The following is a 15,564-nucleotide window of genomic DNA, read 5'->3' as shown; positions in this document are numbered from 1 at the left end:
TCTACTTCAGTTACATAAATAGATTCTACTGGCAACAGAAAATCATGGAGCACGTAATATTGTACCATTTCCTCCTAGAGTCTTCTATCTTAGAACTGAACTTGCTGTTTTGATAAATCAGAGTTTATCTTGCCATTATTTGAACACTATTGCTAAGCACTTGAGATTTAAACTTATTTTAAAAAACCTCTGAATTTTTAAAAATTGGATTTTAAATCAATTGCTTCTGAAATTACATGTCACTTAGATGTTATTGGAAAAGAGATCTAATTTAAATCAGTAGAGATCCATGAGGATGAGAAACTAAAAGTATTATTTATTTGCACTCTGATAGTGCAAATGGTTTCTCTTTGGGTTGTTTTGTTTCTTTGTCTTGCTAAATTTGAATGTTATAAAACTCACCTTGTGTTATTTTCTATGCTGAGTCTAAATTTATTTGCTGCCAGTGTTAACATAGGCATTTTAAATTTTAGTAATTAAGGCAAGTGTTAAATATTGACAACATAATGTTCATAGACTGAAAACTAGGAAATGTCAGGTTTAGATTTTTTTCAGTATTTGCCTTTGGCAAATACTTGAGTATTTATAAGGGCATGCACAATGTATGTGTGTGTGCAACATCCAAACAAGATGTTACTTTAAACTAGAAAGGTAAATTATTTTTATGAAGCTGTTTAATGAAAGATGGAAAATGTTGAAGACTCTGTGGAAGTCCTTCACATATGACAAGTCATAGAACATTTGTTTGTTATGCTTTGAAATGTTATTCTCATGATTCTTGTTGCTGCTGAGTGCTTAGGTAACAGCAGGAAGATTAAATTTCTTCTTATGATTCAGAGCTCTCAACATGAGTTAAGTCTTTGTGAACTTCATGCTACAAACAGTACTGTACTGTAAACTAAGCATAATGTAACTTCTACTCATAATGCATTGTGTCAGTCGAAGGTATATTAATAGATGTTCTGGGTTGTCTGGATCTGTTAATAGATGGTAGCTTCAATGCTTGGCTTTTAATAGCTTGAACAGCTACCTAGATGATCATGTCTCTCGTGATAGAATAGCAAGGTAGTTTATACTTTTCTTAAAAGAAGAAAGTTGTTGCCCATCTATTGTCGTTAAGAGGCAACTAGTCCTAAACTCTGCCTTTTCATTTGGTCCATCAAACCATTTGTTTATTGATATTGATTTATGCTGCAGAGTTATTTTCATAGTTGTTTCTTAAAGGAAGGTGGTAGATTTGAAAAGCTGGATATAATCAGTACACAATTTAAACATTACTTCCATCTGGAGGGATTGGTTTCATTTTAGTGGCTTGAATATTGGACCTTGGCTTGTTTATTGAGCCTCGGCTTGCTTTACTTAAAATATTTGCAAGAAGTTTAGTATCTTGGATAAATTCTGTTATTAATTACCATTTTAAAGCCCATGAAGTATGAACACAGAAGGTAATTGTAATATATATACTTAAAACCTTTTTATGAGATCTTTAAGAAGTTAAACAATAAGCTTCACAGCTATGAGTTACATCCTTTCCACTGAAGGGTAACGTTTAAGTGAAGCCTGGAAGATTTTACAAAATTTTGTTTGAATGGGTTATTTTTGAGAAGGCAGTAATGTGAAAGAGGGATTGGTAAGTCATCTGTATGGCCCTACACAGCAACGGGTGAAGCTTTGGTTTCTTTGCACTTTAAGGAACCTGTGGGAGACCACTTTTGTTCATCACAGACCCACACTCTGCCTTATAATTAATTTGCACTTAACAGGCCACATTTGCCATGAGATGAGGTGCCTCTTCTGGGGGGGTTGCCTGGAAATGGTAAAGGAAGGAGTGTACCATCTAGTATTCTGTTGACTCATCCCCTGCCTCTGTCCAGATAGAGGTAATTTTCTGTACTTTACCTCGTTCATGGTGTGCATTTGCTAGCATAGCTTATTTCTTTTCAGACTTTAGTCAGACTTGAGATTTAAAGATTTGCTTCTACGAATTTGTAAAGAGAATCTTACAGTAGCATTGTCATCAAAACATATAGAAGTGTTAAATGAGTCTCTGAAGGTCTTCTAATGTCTGCTCAGAGTCGACAGTTACAAAATCTTTATCTCAATAATTTATTAAATAAAGAGGAAACATATCTGAAATACTTATTAGTCCAGGCTTGACTCCATACTCCTTTAAGAAGCACATCATTTCAATTGTGGGTATAGTGAGAAGTGTGACAGGACCTCGGTTCTGTCATGTACTTCTGCACACTGTCTTTTAAAGAAATGAGTAGTAACAGTGAGCTTTTCATGATGATGATTACTCATGGTTAGTCAGCTGTTGATATTTCTCATCTTGTTCTGCTTTTGTCTAATTACCTTTGTAAAAAATAGCTGTATTATTTAAATCCTTGCTACTGCATATTTTACCAAAAAATTTCTCTTTATTAATTAATATAGAAACACTGTATTTTAACTGTAGGATTGCAATTTCTCTTTCAGTACAGTAATTCAACATCAGTTTTAATTTCAAAGTTCAGTTGCTGTATCCAGAATACTTTTAAGGATAGAGGTTGTGTAAGAAGCTAACAGCAGAAGTTGAGTGCAACACTCGAGTTGTCAGCAGTGTTGACACTGTTCTCTTTGGGAAAAAGAACAGCATTATACCACTGTGTGAAGTAGAATACTAAAATGGTTGAATATTTTCAAGAGTCCTTCTCATGAAAATAGTCTTAGAAACTGGTCTTTGAATCCACCATGGGGGGCCTAAATCTCAACAGAATATGCATTGTTCTTGGAACAGAGGCAAACTTAATTGGAGACCTTTCCTCCTATCAGTGAAATGGTGAATGTCAAAAATAAATTAGATTAATGTATTCAATTAATTTACTGACAATCTGGATGAATATTAATAGCAAGTACTTTCTATGTCTGTTTATTTTATACTCAGTCATATATTCATCTTTACTCATCCTAAATGCTGCTGCAGTAAGTGGATTTAAAACCTGAGATAATTTTATAAAAAAAGAAAAAAAACCCCAGATTTTGTGTAACATCTTGTTAAAATTGCAGTGCTAAATGCAAAAGGGCTTTTTTGCTTCTTACATCTTTACTGTTTTAAAAAGAGCAGTGTAAAAGATTTGGTGGAAAAGAGAAGTTAATGATCTGGAGGAATACCTTTAAGTTACTTTTAGATACGTTGTATTTCCAGAGCTGCTGCTTACCATTACTGTTATTATTTCTCTCTCCATTTTGTAATGAAATATAAGTAGCCCCCCAATAGCCAAATAGGAATTTAATAAGGTCTTATGTGTTTAGTAGGATATAAGCACAGCTGAAATGAAATATGTGCTAGTGTCTACCAAAGAGAACACACTATGTTTTAGAGGTCACGGTAAAAACATTATATACTAGGCTAAGGACCATTACAGTCTTTGTGACAGACACCTAGGTTTTATATTGGTCCAGGAACTGACTTGAGATGGATTTCTTGCAGCCAACCCTTCTATTTGTTTCTTAATTTTCTTTTTACCCCTTGCTGATAGGCAGCATGCCAAGAGGAGTCACCCTTTAAAAACGTCGCATCTTTTCCTCTCCTTGAAGTGGGTATTCATCCCCAGTTCTTGTCTTTGGGAACTCTAGCTTACAGTTACCGTGTTGTTCAGTGACCTAAATGTTCCTATGCATTTTGAATGTTTATGTCCAAGTCCTGCCGGGATTGATCCTGTAGAAAAAAGGAGGTACTGAGCCAAGGGTTCCAAGGGTTCTGACCACTGGGTCTCTGTTAACTTGAAGATTAGAAAGGAAGTTTGTTGCAGGCATATCTATGTAATTGATAGAGCCAGCTGCATTCTGAAAGCAGAGTTTTGCCTTTCTTTAATGAGATGGAAAGAGGAATTGCCAGGTTAGTCTCATATTGTGATTTAGCACATAATCTCAAATACAAATCAATAATGCTCACTGTTCAAATTGTTGTAATACTTGAAACCATAATGGTCCCCTAAATGCTTATTACTACTCTAACATTAGAGATCGTTGTCCCCATCCTTACAGATTTTGAGGTCTTTCTAGGCATTGACAAGGAGATCCAAGAGCTTAATGCCAGTCACATTCATTGGCAACTGTTCAGCTAACCTGCTGGATATGGTACTTGAGCTTTTAAGTCTCTTCATGTGGTGTTTCCTGACACATTGAAGAAAGAAAAACAAGCAACATTTAGCAATTCTGGTATTCTTCCCTCTAAAAGTTCTAGTGTATTATAGACTGCTAGTGCTATCATTTAAAATTTTACTGGCTTTCATAAATGGAGGCACTTGAGCCTGAATGATTTGCCTGCTAATGTTCACACGATTCTGTAATAAATTCTGTATGTGAGCCTGGCATTACTAATATCTAATCTGGTGTGACTGGTAGTTATTTGGTGCTGCACTGTGTACTGTGACCTAAGTTCCTTTCAGATGTAAATGGGTGAGCTGCATTAAGGTCAGCCATTTGACTTGGAGAGAGTTTGAACGCACTGTGATTCTTGAACTGTTTTTTCCAGTAGATTTCTAAAATAAACGCTGATTTACTACCTAAGCCTCATCCAGCTTTCGTAGTTTGTGCCAAATAAAATACCCGTCCTAGTGTGTCAAGTGGCAGGAAAGTCTGTATTTTTTTCCCTATTCTAAGATTTTTCTAAGGAAATATGCTTTGTCTTTTGAAGATAAAATGTTTAAAAATAAAATAAGCATTTGTCTCCAGAAGTTAAGAAAGATAGCAACCACCTACAATCTGTGAGAACACTTACATAAGACTCATACGCTGCACAGGAGTTCTCTTTTGCCAGTACTGGAAAGCTGTTTCTATGTAGTTGTCAGATAAATGTGAACCGAAGCCTTCCTTGCAGTGCTGGTGCATATTCTATTTTAATAATCTATTCTAAGGGTTAAGTAGGAAAATATTTTTGTTCTAGTTTTCATTTTACTACTCTTGAACATTTTGCTGAATTCTGTGTTTCATCTTAGTTACTACAAATAAGATGATGTTATACTTTCAAACACTTTATAAGTAGAAACATTTTTCATACCAGGTAAAATGATGGTTCATACAATTTAATAGACCTTTAGATGTCTTAGTTTTAAGGAAGGGGCCCTGAAGTTAACAAGTGATATACAAGTCTGTGAAATTAGCCTTGTACAAAATGTTGCTTTCTTGGATTATGCAGAGTACACTATTGAGACTTTAATAATACAGATTATTTTTAATTGTATTTTTCCTGTAAATGTTTTTACCGTTGAGTTTCAGTTCTGTTATTAGTACACTTCTGTGTATAGATCTGCTTAAAGTCAGGGGTTACACAGATAACGGTTACCATCTGTAAATGCAGATGGCAAATATGAAATAGTTCTGCAAAGATTGAGGAGACTTCAAATAAATGAAAGGAGGTAAATATTTTATCCTTAAAATATGATAGTATAATGGTACGTGAGATTCTAAATTAGATATGTTTTTTCCAGTTTTGCACATGATGATTGGATTTATTGTACAGGTTTGACTTTAATAAAGGTGGTTTGTGTTTGAATTGCTGATATCCAAACAATCAGTTACTTTAGAAAGATCAGAATGGCTTTTGGAAACTGAAGAATAAAAGTAATTGTTTATACTTCATTATTGCAAGTCTTCAGTTTGTCATCTCTATAGTATTGATTAGATGTTCTGTTCACTGATTCAGTAAGGAGCTGTTATGGATCATTAGTATATCTGAGCCAGACGGTGATGATGTAGTTCACAGACTTTTTTTATTCCCTTAGTATAAAACCCTGTAGAAATGTTGAGTAGCGGTATGTTTTTATTTTTTAGTGGGAAAGTCAAGAGGATTCATTGTTTTAAGCTCAAAAATATTTCCTTAGTCGTATACAGTAACAGTTCATTAGTAAAAATGAAAAGAGCAGCAAAATATGATTTGAGATATGACTGAGGAATTTGAGAGAATTTCTGTAAATTCTAGAATGTCTTTCATTCAAATATGACACAGCAAGATAACAACATGCTTGGTCTGGTGTTAAATGATGGTTTTGGAAAATAGCCATGTTTTTGACAGCCCCTAGGTAAGTACCCTTGCAGCAAAAAAACTGAGAGGGCCTTCTGCAGGTAGCTGTGTAGGACTTCATCCTGCTCTGTCAGCCAGTATAGACAACCACTTCCCAGAAGCCTGTTCCTGTGAAATTCTGTAGTGGTAGAGGATAGTAAACTGATAAATAGTAGATGTTTTGGCTTTTTTGGTTTTTTTAATGGACAACTTTCTTTTTAGTGGTTACAGTTGTTTATACGATTTAAGACAAGGCATTTGCAATATATGAGACTTTACTGTGTGTTGGAAACTTTCAAATTAGAGGTTAGAGTTCTGCATAGGGGAGCTTTGGTTTTAGAGGTTTCCTAATGATCAAGTTCATGTACTCTATGAAACACAGTAAAAACTGTCATCTGAAAGTCAGAATCAGCAATGTCATCTGTGTTAGAAAAGGCAAGAGGCAACAGTGCCAGGTTTGAGTAGAACAAATTCTCTTTGAAGGGGGTGGAAAATGAGGTTACCCAGAGGTGGTGGGACCTCCAGCTTTGATGATATGTAGAACCTGACAAGAAAAATTGTTGAGTGGCTGATTGCTCTACTCAGGGTCAGGGAATGGGCTAGATGATGTCCAGAGTGTCTTTTACAACCTGATGTAGTCAGGGTTACTCCACAGGTTAAGCAGATCTTGTGTGAGAAATCAACTTGCTTTGAGTTGCACTGCAATGCAACATATCACAGCATATAATATGTTGCATATAATTCTTGCATGCCTTGTTCTTAGTTAAATCTGGACAATAAAACCATATTTGCAAGCATTCCTGAAAGGAAAATTAAGAAATGGATATGTAAGTAATTCAGCAGTGTGTTGTAGAAGTGATGAAGGTTAAAGTGGTTTAATTTAAAGCAAGATATTTAGTTATCTGTCATAGGGAAAGGAGTTAGTCACAGCTAATATGCAGCATAATAAATGTTAAACCTTCAGTACAAGAAGGTGTTCCCATTAATTTCATATGGGTTTTATGGCATGAATACAGCTAATGTGGTTTAATCCCTTTGAAAAGTGACTCCATGACATAACTCATAGCTAGTAAATTGTAGATAAAATGCTGTGAATGTGAGCAGATAAGCAGCTAAATTTTCACTTAAATTCTGCTCTGAAGAGACTTGCTTGGTTAATAATGTACTTAATTTGTATGGGTGAGTGGGAGTTTGAGGAGAGTGTAATGTCAGGAAATCAAATGAGAGCTCAGTAAATTATGCTTCTAAAAGCTAAGAACAAAGAAAAAAATCTTGCATAACAGTAAGTTAATGTGTCTTCATTTAATGTGAAAGCACCGGTTGGTAACTATGGAAAATAATGAAAATATGCACTTATCAATCATAATTGTTTTACTGAGGTACATATCAAGCAGTAGGTGCTTATAGTTCTTATTTTTAAATTGGCACTTTCAGCAACATGATTCTTTACATCTTGCTGTAGTGTAGGCCATTCTTTGGTACTCATGATCTCTTCTGTCATCTTGACACTTTTAAAAATACCAAGTAGCACTTAAAATATTTTGGATATGGTCACAGAGTCACGTTGCATTTTTAAAACCTTTAAATACACATCCCCAACATGTGTGGTATTTATATTCAGCATACCTGAAGTTGGATATTTAAGGTTGAGGATGGGCAAGCAGTAGTGTTTCTTAAGAAAAAATAGGTAAAAAAACCCAAACATTTTAACAGTAGTAAGACAATTTGTCATGAATTATTAAAATTCCTTATTGTTCGAGTTGCCAAGAATACGGGGATGGGCTTCATAGAAGTCTATATTGATTTATTGATGTCTTAATGACTTTTGAGCTCTGTGTGCTACAAAAAGCCTGTACCAGCAATTAATACTTTTGCCTTTCCTCGCTGTAGACCTCAGTACCACATTACTGATAAAAAGGAAATAAACCATAAATTGTGACTTCCATGCTGTATCCTGTCAACATCTTGTAAAATACAATGAAATTTATTTGAAAAAAATTATGGCAAAAATCCTTTCTTGCTTGAGAGGTTGAAGATTAACTGGTTCTAATACAGTTCTTTGATGGGATGAAATCCTGTATGAATACCAAAATTGATTTTTGATCCCGAGGAAAGTTCTGCAGTGCTGAAAAATATTAAAAGCTATTTGTATGTTATCGTGTAGTAATTCCACATTCTCTAATGTAAGGTACTGAAAAAAGGAGAACGTTTTGCTTATAAATGAGTTGGCACAGGAGACTTCTGCACATCCATATTGACAGTTAACATTTTTCTATCAAAGTGAGCAGAGAAACTGTCCTGCTTTGCAAAACTAACTGACCATTCAATTGCTTGTAAATACTTTGCTTAACTATATTTTTGCAAACCCATCATATTTGAGGGAAATTAGTAGAAAAGGTATCTATCACTTTCAAATAGCACTTTGTACACAAAGGAACTGACCAAAACCAAACCAAAAAAGGAATGTGTCTACATGGTGATTTTTTTTTAAATTAGTTTTATCAGCTATGATGTGACTAAGAAGCCACTTGCTTTCCCTGTCTTCAGACAATTTAGCACCATGGATCACCTGGGGACAGCAGATGCTGAAGATGACTCTGGATCTCTACCACGACTTGCACCAAGTCCTCACAGCGAAGCAGTTGCCCATGAGTTTAAGGAACTGTCTCTGCAGCCCAGTCAGTACCTGCCTTCTCTCAATGAACGGAAGAATGGTGAGTGCAAGACCGATTGTTCTCCTCTTCTCTACGTTGCTTAAATGTTTTCTGTGGGAATAATGGTTTGTTTGATTTCACTAAAGAACATTGATTGACTCTCTTCAATTGCTCTTTCCAAAGCACGTGATGCTGAAGTGCTACGGTGTGTGTTAGGAAATATGTCCTGATCAGCTTCACCTGTCATGACAGCTTGAAAGTCTGACTTTAAAACACTATCTGTAATACTATGTTGAGGAATATAGAAGGGATTGCTTATATTTTTTAATAGTTTTAAACCACAGCTAGCATACAATGGAAGGATAATTAAATATTTCTGAGAGTTTTATTAAATTATCAGACAAAAAGGGATAATTATCAAGAACAGGATTGGGGGTTTTTTTCTGCAAAAATAATCCAGAATTGAAGTTTTGCATTGTATCCCAGAAAGTTTAAGTCACCACATAGTTCAAGGTTGAAAAACAATAGAAAGTAAGATTTACATTTTGGGAATCCTTCCAGTGACTTTCCTTGTTATTGTTGGCATGGCAACTTACAAAAAAAGTGTTTCCACTGTTAACAGTAAGCATCAGGAAGAATTAGATCCGAATCCAAATGTAGCCTCATTTTTACTGGGGAGAAGACAGGAACCTTTTTTGTGTTGGTTTGGGTGTTATTTTCCCCTCACACTAATATCTTCTGATAATGAAGATTCGTTCTCCAGTATTAGAGTGGGAATATAAATTATGTAAATTATGTCTTTGATTTTTTTTGAAGTGTTTTTCAGAATCAGTGTAGCTACAGTTAACCATTAATTCAGTTGCAATAGTATAAGCAGTATTAAATAAGAAGAAAACTACCTGAATATTCTGTCTTTAAAATAGAAAAAGGGGTATATATTACTAGGCTGTATGCATATCAAATACCTGGGCCAGGTCCAAGTCAAGGTATTCTCTGTTTCAAAAAGACATGAAATGTTGTCTGTGACCAAGATGTTCCTGTTGACACAATGAAGGACTAACTGCTGCCTTGTGTATATACCCACAGGATTACATATCACTTAAGAAAGAAAAGCATAATAAGGGGAAGATATGGTAGGGGAGAGACTTAGGCTTGGCTTATATAAATGTAGAATGACAATCTCTATGAATACTTGATCTTGTCTTGCAGTTACTTCCTTCTTTTTTTTCCATGTATGAAGATCTTGAAACAGAATGCTATACTAACTGATACATTTTACTCAAAGTATTTTAAATAAGGGATCTGCAGCTAATTTATTAATACTTGGGCTCTACATCATTGAGAATTATTTTTTCTAAGTCAGAAAACTGTAATTTGGAAGACACTGGGTTTTGTTGGCTTCTATTTGTTGTTGAATTGATAAGTTATGTCTATACGAGAAGTTTGTTTTAAGATGGTTTCCAACATTTTACCTTTTTATGACGGAAACAACAGAAATACATATTTAAAGAAAGCTGTTTCATAATGAGGCTAAAAGTGCCAACACAAACTCGTAAGTCTCATAAAAAAGAGTGTAGTGGTGATTTTTTGCATCCTGTGTGTAACTATACCTCTGGAAAATGTGAGAGGTTTAATTGGCTGCAAATGTGAAATAGATGATTCTATGATATCTTACGATGAGTCCAAATAAGTAAAACTTTTCTTTTCTGAAAGCTTATACCACAAGAATGCACTACATTAAATAGGAAAAATCCCGTATAAGCTTATCAATTGCTCTATTGACAAACCTCGCTGTGACTGTGTTACCTTTCATGTAATTACATTGTTTTGTCTCCCTACTTTTACTGATAAAGATGAATTGTCAAACAAGCAGTAAAATGAGCAATGCAGCTTCAGGTGCTAAACTTACTCATATTTTGTGTTTCATCTTTGAGTTCTTCTATATAGGACAGTTGTTTCTTTTCTTAGGCATTCTTCCTGTAACTTGAAGGTAGTTTTGTGGTTTGCTGAATTAGTGAAATGACTTATAGCTAGGTTTTGTATTGTCTTTGTATATAATCTGATTCTTGTTTTATCTTCCAAAGAAAAAGCATCACCAAGATATTTTAATGCTTAAAGGCTTGTTGAAATAACAGAGGAGGTTTTCATAAATAAAGTGACGGGGGGAAATGACTAATTTGAGGAGCTGCCTCATTCCTCTGTGCAAGTTGACTTAAGAGCCATTACCCTGTTACTCTTTCTTTATTTATTGTAATTCGTCCTAGGATACTTTTCAGCATCTGTCCTTAGTAAGTATCAGGCCTTCCACAAAGATTTTTGATGTCTTCTTTGAGGAAGAGATTGTATGAGGGGATCTTATTAATATTCACAGATATCTAAATGGTGGATGTCAGGAGGTTGGGGCATCACTTTTGTATCCAGTGACAGGACAAGGGGTGATAGAAAGAAGCTGGAACACAAAAAGTTCTATTTAAACGTAAGAAAAAACTATTTTATTGTTGAGGTGAGGGAGCCCTGGCACAGGCTGCCCAGGGAGGGTGTGGAGGCTCCTTCTCTGGAGGTTTTCAAAACCCACCTGAATGCATTCCTGTGTGACCTGATCTAGGTGGACCTTTAGATGATCTCTAGTTTCCTATCCTATTCCTTGGAGGTCATCAAGACCCGCCTGGACATGTTCCTATGCAACCTGATCTAGGTGACCCTGCTTCTGCAGGGGGGTTGGACTAGATGATCTCTAAAGGTCCCTTCCAACCCCTACCATTGTATGATTCTATGGTTCTATGATTCTGTTCAATTTTACGTGTCTTTCCAATGTTGTTTAAGAGGAGACTGCTTTATTGGTATTTAAACAATATGAAATGAACTTCAGAGGAGCCTCCTAGTTCTTTTCCTGTCCCTATGCAAAATCTTTGACAATATTTGACTTTATACTGGCTGGCTGCTTTTGTTACTGGAAAAAACAGATGTTTGTGTTCAAATCACTTTCTTAAAACAACAAACTGTTGTCTTCCAGAGCACTCAAACTATTGCATGTCCATAAGTTCAGATTTAGTCACGTTGGTTAATTTGGTTATTTTTTTTTTAGCAATAATTGAAATCAGAAGAAAATTCTTTAAACTCAAAATTGAACTTGATGGATTCATACTTGAAGTATTTTAAATACTCTGTGTTTTTAGTTTTTACCAAAAATATGGTGTTTTAGGAGTATTTTAATGTCACTATTTTAGAAAATCTGTAAACATAAGATATTTCTGTGCACAGGAATACAGGGGCACTTAAAGTGTTTAAGGGGTTGTTGAATATTTTTATGCATGAAGCATTACGTTTCCTGTGAGCTTTGGTAGCGATCCTTTAAACCTTTTGTTTACTTGAATGAGTCTTTTGGCAGTAGTCCAGTAAAAGGCTGATTTATTCTAGTATTGTTCTGCCTGGTGTTGTTGCACAAGGTAGTATAGAAACCACTTTCAAACTTTTCCAATGACACTGGAAGTGTGGGAGGCTTGTGCTTTGGTTTGGTTTTGTTTACCATGGAGGTAACCACAGCAGGGCAACCAAAACATACAGTGAAGTTACAGATGTATGCCAGGTGAGACAATAGTCATTTGAAATATTACCACTTCCTCCTTTTCTTACATTTTACTCCTCTTCCTCTGCCTAGTCTGCCCCCAGAGATAACAGTCAAACAACAAAGATGCCATAAGAATGCAGGTAAGCATAGCTCAGTGGTTTTCAGTGCAAAATCTCATGGCTTAGATTAAGCTCCAATGGATATATTGTCTCTTAAAGTTCACAAATGAACACTTACATGCTCTCTGTTGAAGAGATGTAACTTCCAGTAGAGGATCAAAAACAAAACAGTTGGGGGGCAATAGCATCTTAAACTTCTCCAGCCAAAAGCACATGCACATGTTTACTCTCTGAATAAAGACAAACAGGTAATTTATTTAAGGAATGTGTGAGAGAGAGAAGGGCAACAATGTATAGTTGTCTCCTCAAACGTCATTTTTCAGACAGATGTCTTCCATCATAAAAAGTCTGGAAACAAATACTCACCAGTTAATGTTTCCCATTTTAATAGCAGGGCAAGTAATCAAGATGATTTGCTAGATGAAGGTTTTATTGCAGAGTTGAAATACTTCAACTGAACCATCTCTAAAGCAAACACTTTAATTATTTGGGCTTAGAATAACAATCTGTTTATAGAAGGTAATCTTGAGTCTGTAATTGGGTGTAATTACAAAGAATCATCTTTCCAGGATGTGTATTGGTCTTCTGAACTGTCAAAATTTTAAGATTCCTCTTTTTCTTTCAAACAACAGCTGTGGGCAATAGGGGATTACTAATGAAATTAATATAAGTGTCTCATTCGTCTGCATCTTTCTGGATGATTAGGCAATATCTACAGTGCCTTGATCATGTAAACTTGTGCCCTGTTTATTGCAGCCTGTTCTCTGCAGGCTAACTCTTGTTCCACTTGCCAAAAAGCAGCAAAAATTGCTTTTTTGCCAAAAAGCAGCAAAAATTGCTTTTCATTGGTTCTGCTTTTCATATTTGTCACATATTGAGTGAACACTGAAGACATGCCTGTAACTCTGGCAGTCTGATCACAACCACTGGTGCATAGTTCCTGTCATGGGAGCAGATGGGCTCTTTATGTAAATGAGCGTTGGGAGATGGAATGGTGTGGCCTTAAGAAGTTCTTGGTTTGCATCCCTGTCTGAAGAATACTAGGTTATGTACACTGTTTGCTTTCTTAGTCAACATGTTGTGTCCATAGGAAGGACAGTAGTTGGAGGAAGTGAAAAGTGACAGATGAGGCTCTTCTTTGGGAGCAGGAAGGAGAAAATTGATGACTAGGTGTTGTTTAGTTGGACTGCAGTGGGGGAAGAATGACAGAGTAGCAGGCACCATGGCACAGCTGAAGTACTAGTCAGAACAATATGCTACCCACGCACGGTACCATAGTTTCACAAGCTTCTGTCTGAGAGCCAGGAGGTGGCAAGGGAGGGAAAGATAGGCTGTCTGCTGCTGACAGGAGGAGGGTGGATGGGAATGATGCTGCTTGCAGCCTTCCACCCTGCTGTTTCAGAGCCAAAGTGTGTGAAGCAGTTGCACATGCAGATACCATCAAAAAAGGACACATCACATGAGCAAAACTTTTTGCATGTTGAGTTAGTACTTTCACAGAATTGGTGAGTGTGCCACTTGGGCTGAGAGAGGTAGGTGTGGATGTTTGGGTGTCAGGAGCCATGCAAGCATAGTTGCTTCAAGGTACATGTAAAATGAAGAGGTCCTAGGTTCCGTTTCACAGTGATCCGTTGTCTCTGCAGTGGCTTCCTTGACTATCCCACTGTGCCAGAGCCTCCTTGTGACAGTGGCTACTAGTTTCTGAAAGAGATGTGTAAGTTACTCTTGTGCAGTCATATTCCACAGATGAGAGCCTGGACATATTCTTGTCAAACAGGTAGATAACTGGTTGGCCCCTATACAGGCCTTTAGCACTCTGTAGTCATTCTTCGGCTCTTTTGTCTTGGCTCTAAATCATCTCAGATTGTGAGTGTGCCCATTCCCTATCCTCTGCATAGTGTGGAGAAGTGATTTTGTTTAAGCTAACGGAGGCTAGTGAGTGTCTGCTTCTCTAAACTCAGAACCAGAGGAGGTACGGGATTTCGTTCTGGTTCTGTTTGGGTTTGTGTATCTTGTACTGGAGGAGAGTAGAAAAGGTTGTGATGTGCCTACCATGGCTGTCTGCCAGATGTGGCTCCGATGGCTAGCTATTAACAAGCTACAGCAGAATTTAGCTAATTATCTTGTTAGTAAAAAAGCCTTGGGACAGTAAAAGCAAGACTGGTGAAGAAATCTCTTGTAGAAGAAAATAGCCTGAAGAAATTAGCCACTCTGCCTGCATAAGATCAATGACACTAGGAAGCAAGGATTTTGAGGCACTGAAGGTCAGATGAGAATGACGGCTTCCTATGGGGCCACTAGAGCGTGTGGGGAACTGGACTGAATTAAGATGAAGATGAAGCACCTCACTCCCAAAACCCAAACCAAAAAACCCACAAACACCAAACCAAACCCAAATACTCCAAATGGTGTATATTGAGTCCTCCTAAGGGAACAGTCAAGTCAGCTGGGAGACAGACAGTTCTCAAAATAACCAAATGAAATCTACGTCACAAGTAACCTAATGATATTGCTTAAATAAATTTGATGAACCAAAGGAATTTTTCTGGCATCTAAAAGAGTCATGAGTATATTAGTTTGTATGTTATCTCTTATCTTCTACTCCCTCATTATGTAGGACTGGTATCATGCATTCTTAACATAGCTTTATGGCTTCTGAACAAGTTCTTAGTCTTCCGTGCAGTTAATAGATTTGAAGCTGCAAATTTGACACAAGCGAATCAAGTGAAATTTGGAATATTCTCCTTCTATCTACAACAGGTTTTTTCTACTCAACGTCTCCAATGAGACACATTTTTTTCCTCTCCCAATGGTACATAGGTAGGATACTGTGCTTAGAAGTTATTTTCTTGGGAAAGTTGGGAGAGGTAAAGTGGAGACAAGATGGCTAGTGGCTGTGGTTAAAGCAGCAGATTGGCACAGAAAATCACTGGAAACATTAACTTATATTCACCGGTTTCATAAGCACTAAGCTGAAAGCAAAGAGATCTGGAAAATAGCATATAGATACGTGATTCAGCTTACAAAAGAAATGCATGTGTGTGTATATATGTATATATATATGCACTGTATGTATATAGTGTGTGTGTGTGTATATATATATATATATACACACATATAAAAAACGTATGTGTGTAGAAGAATGGGTGCCCAGAGATGTTGTGAAATCTCCATCCA

At 36.3% G+C, this 15,564-nt stretch overlaps 1 protein-coding gene across 1 annotated transcript in view; it reads left to right on the top strand.

The window, feature by feature from the left end:
- Positions 1–15,564, top strand: part of MRTFB (myocardin related transcription factor B) — an 82,501-nt gene that overhangs the window by 12,759 nt on the left and 54,178 nt on the right. The window contains exon 3 of the mRNA XM_061991777.1: positions 8,594–8,760. Coding sequence (XP_061847761.1) covers positions 8,607–8,760 — 154 coding nt within the window. The 5' untranslated portion in view covers positions 8,594–8,606. The remainder of the gene's footprint in view (positions 1–8,593; positions 8,761–15,564) is intronic.

The sequence above is a fragment of the Colius striatus genome, chromosome 3, assembly GCF_028858725.1.
Source record: "Colius striatus isolate bColStr4 chromosome 3, bColStr4.1.hap1, whole genome shotgun sequence".
Classification (NCBI taxonomy): Eukaryota; Metazoa; Chordata; class Aves; order Coliiformes; family Coliidae; genus Colius; species Colius striatus.
This window is presented reverse-complemented; position numbering and strand designations above follow the sequence as displayed.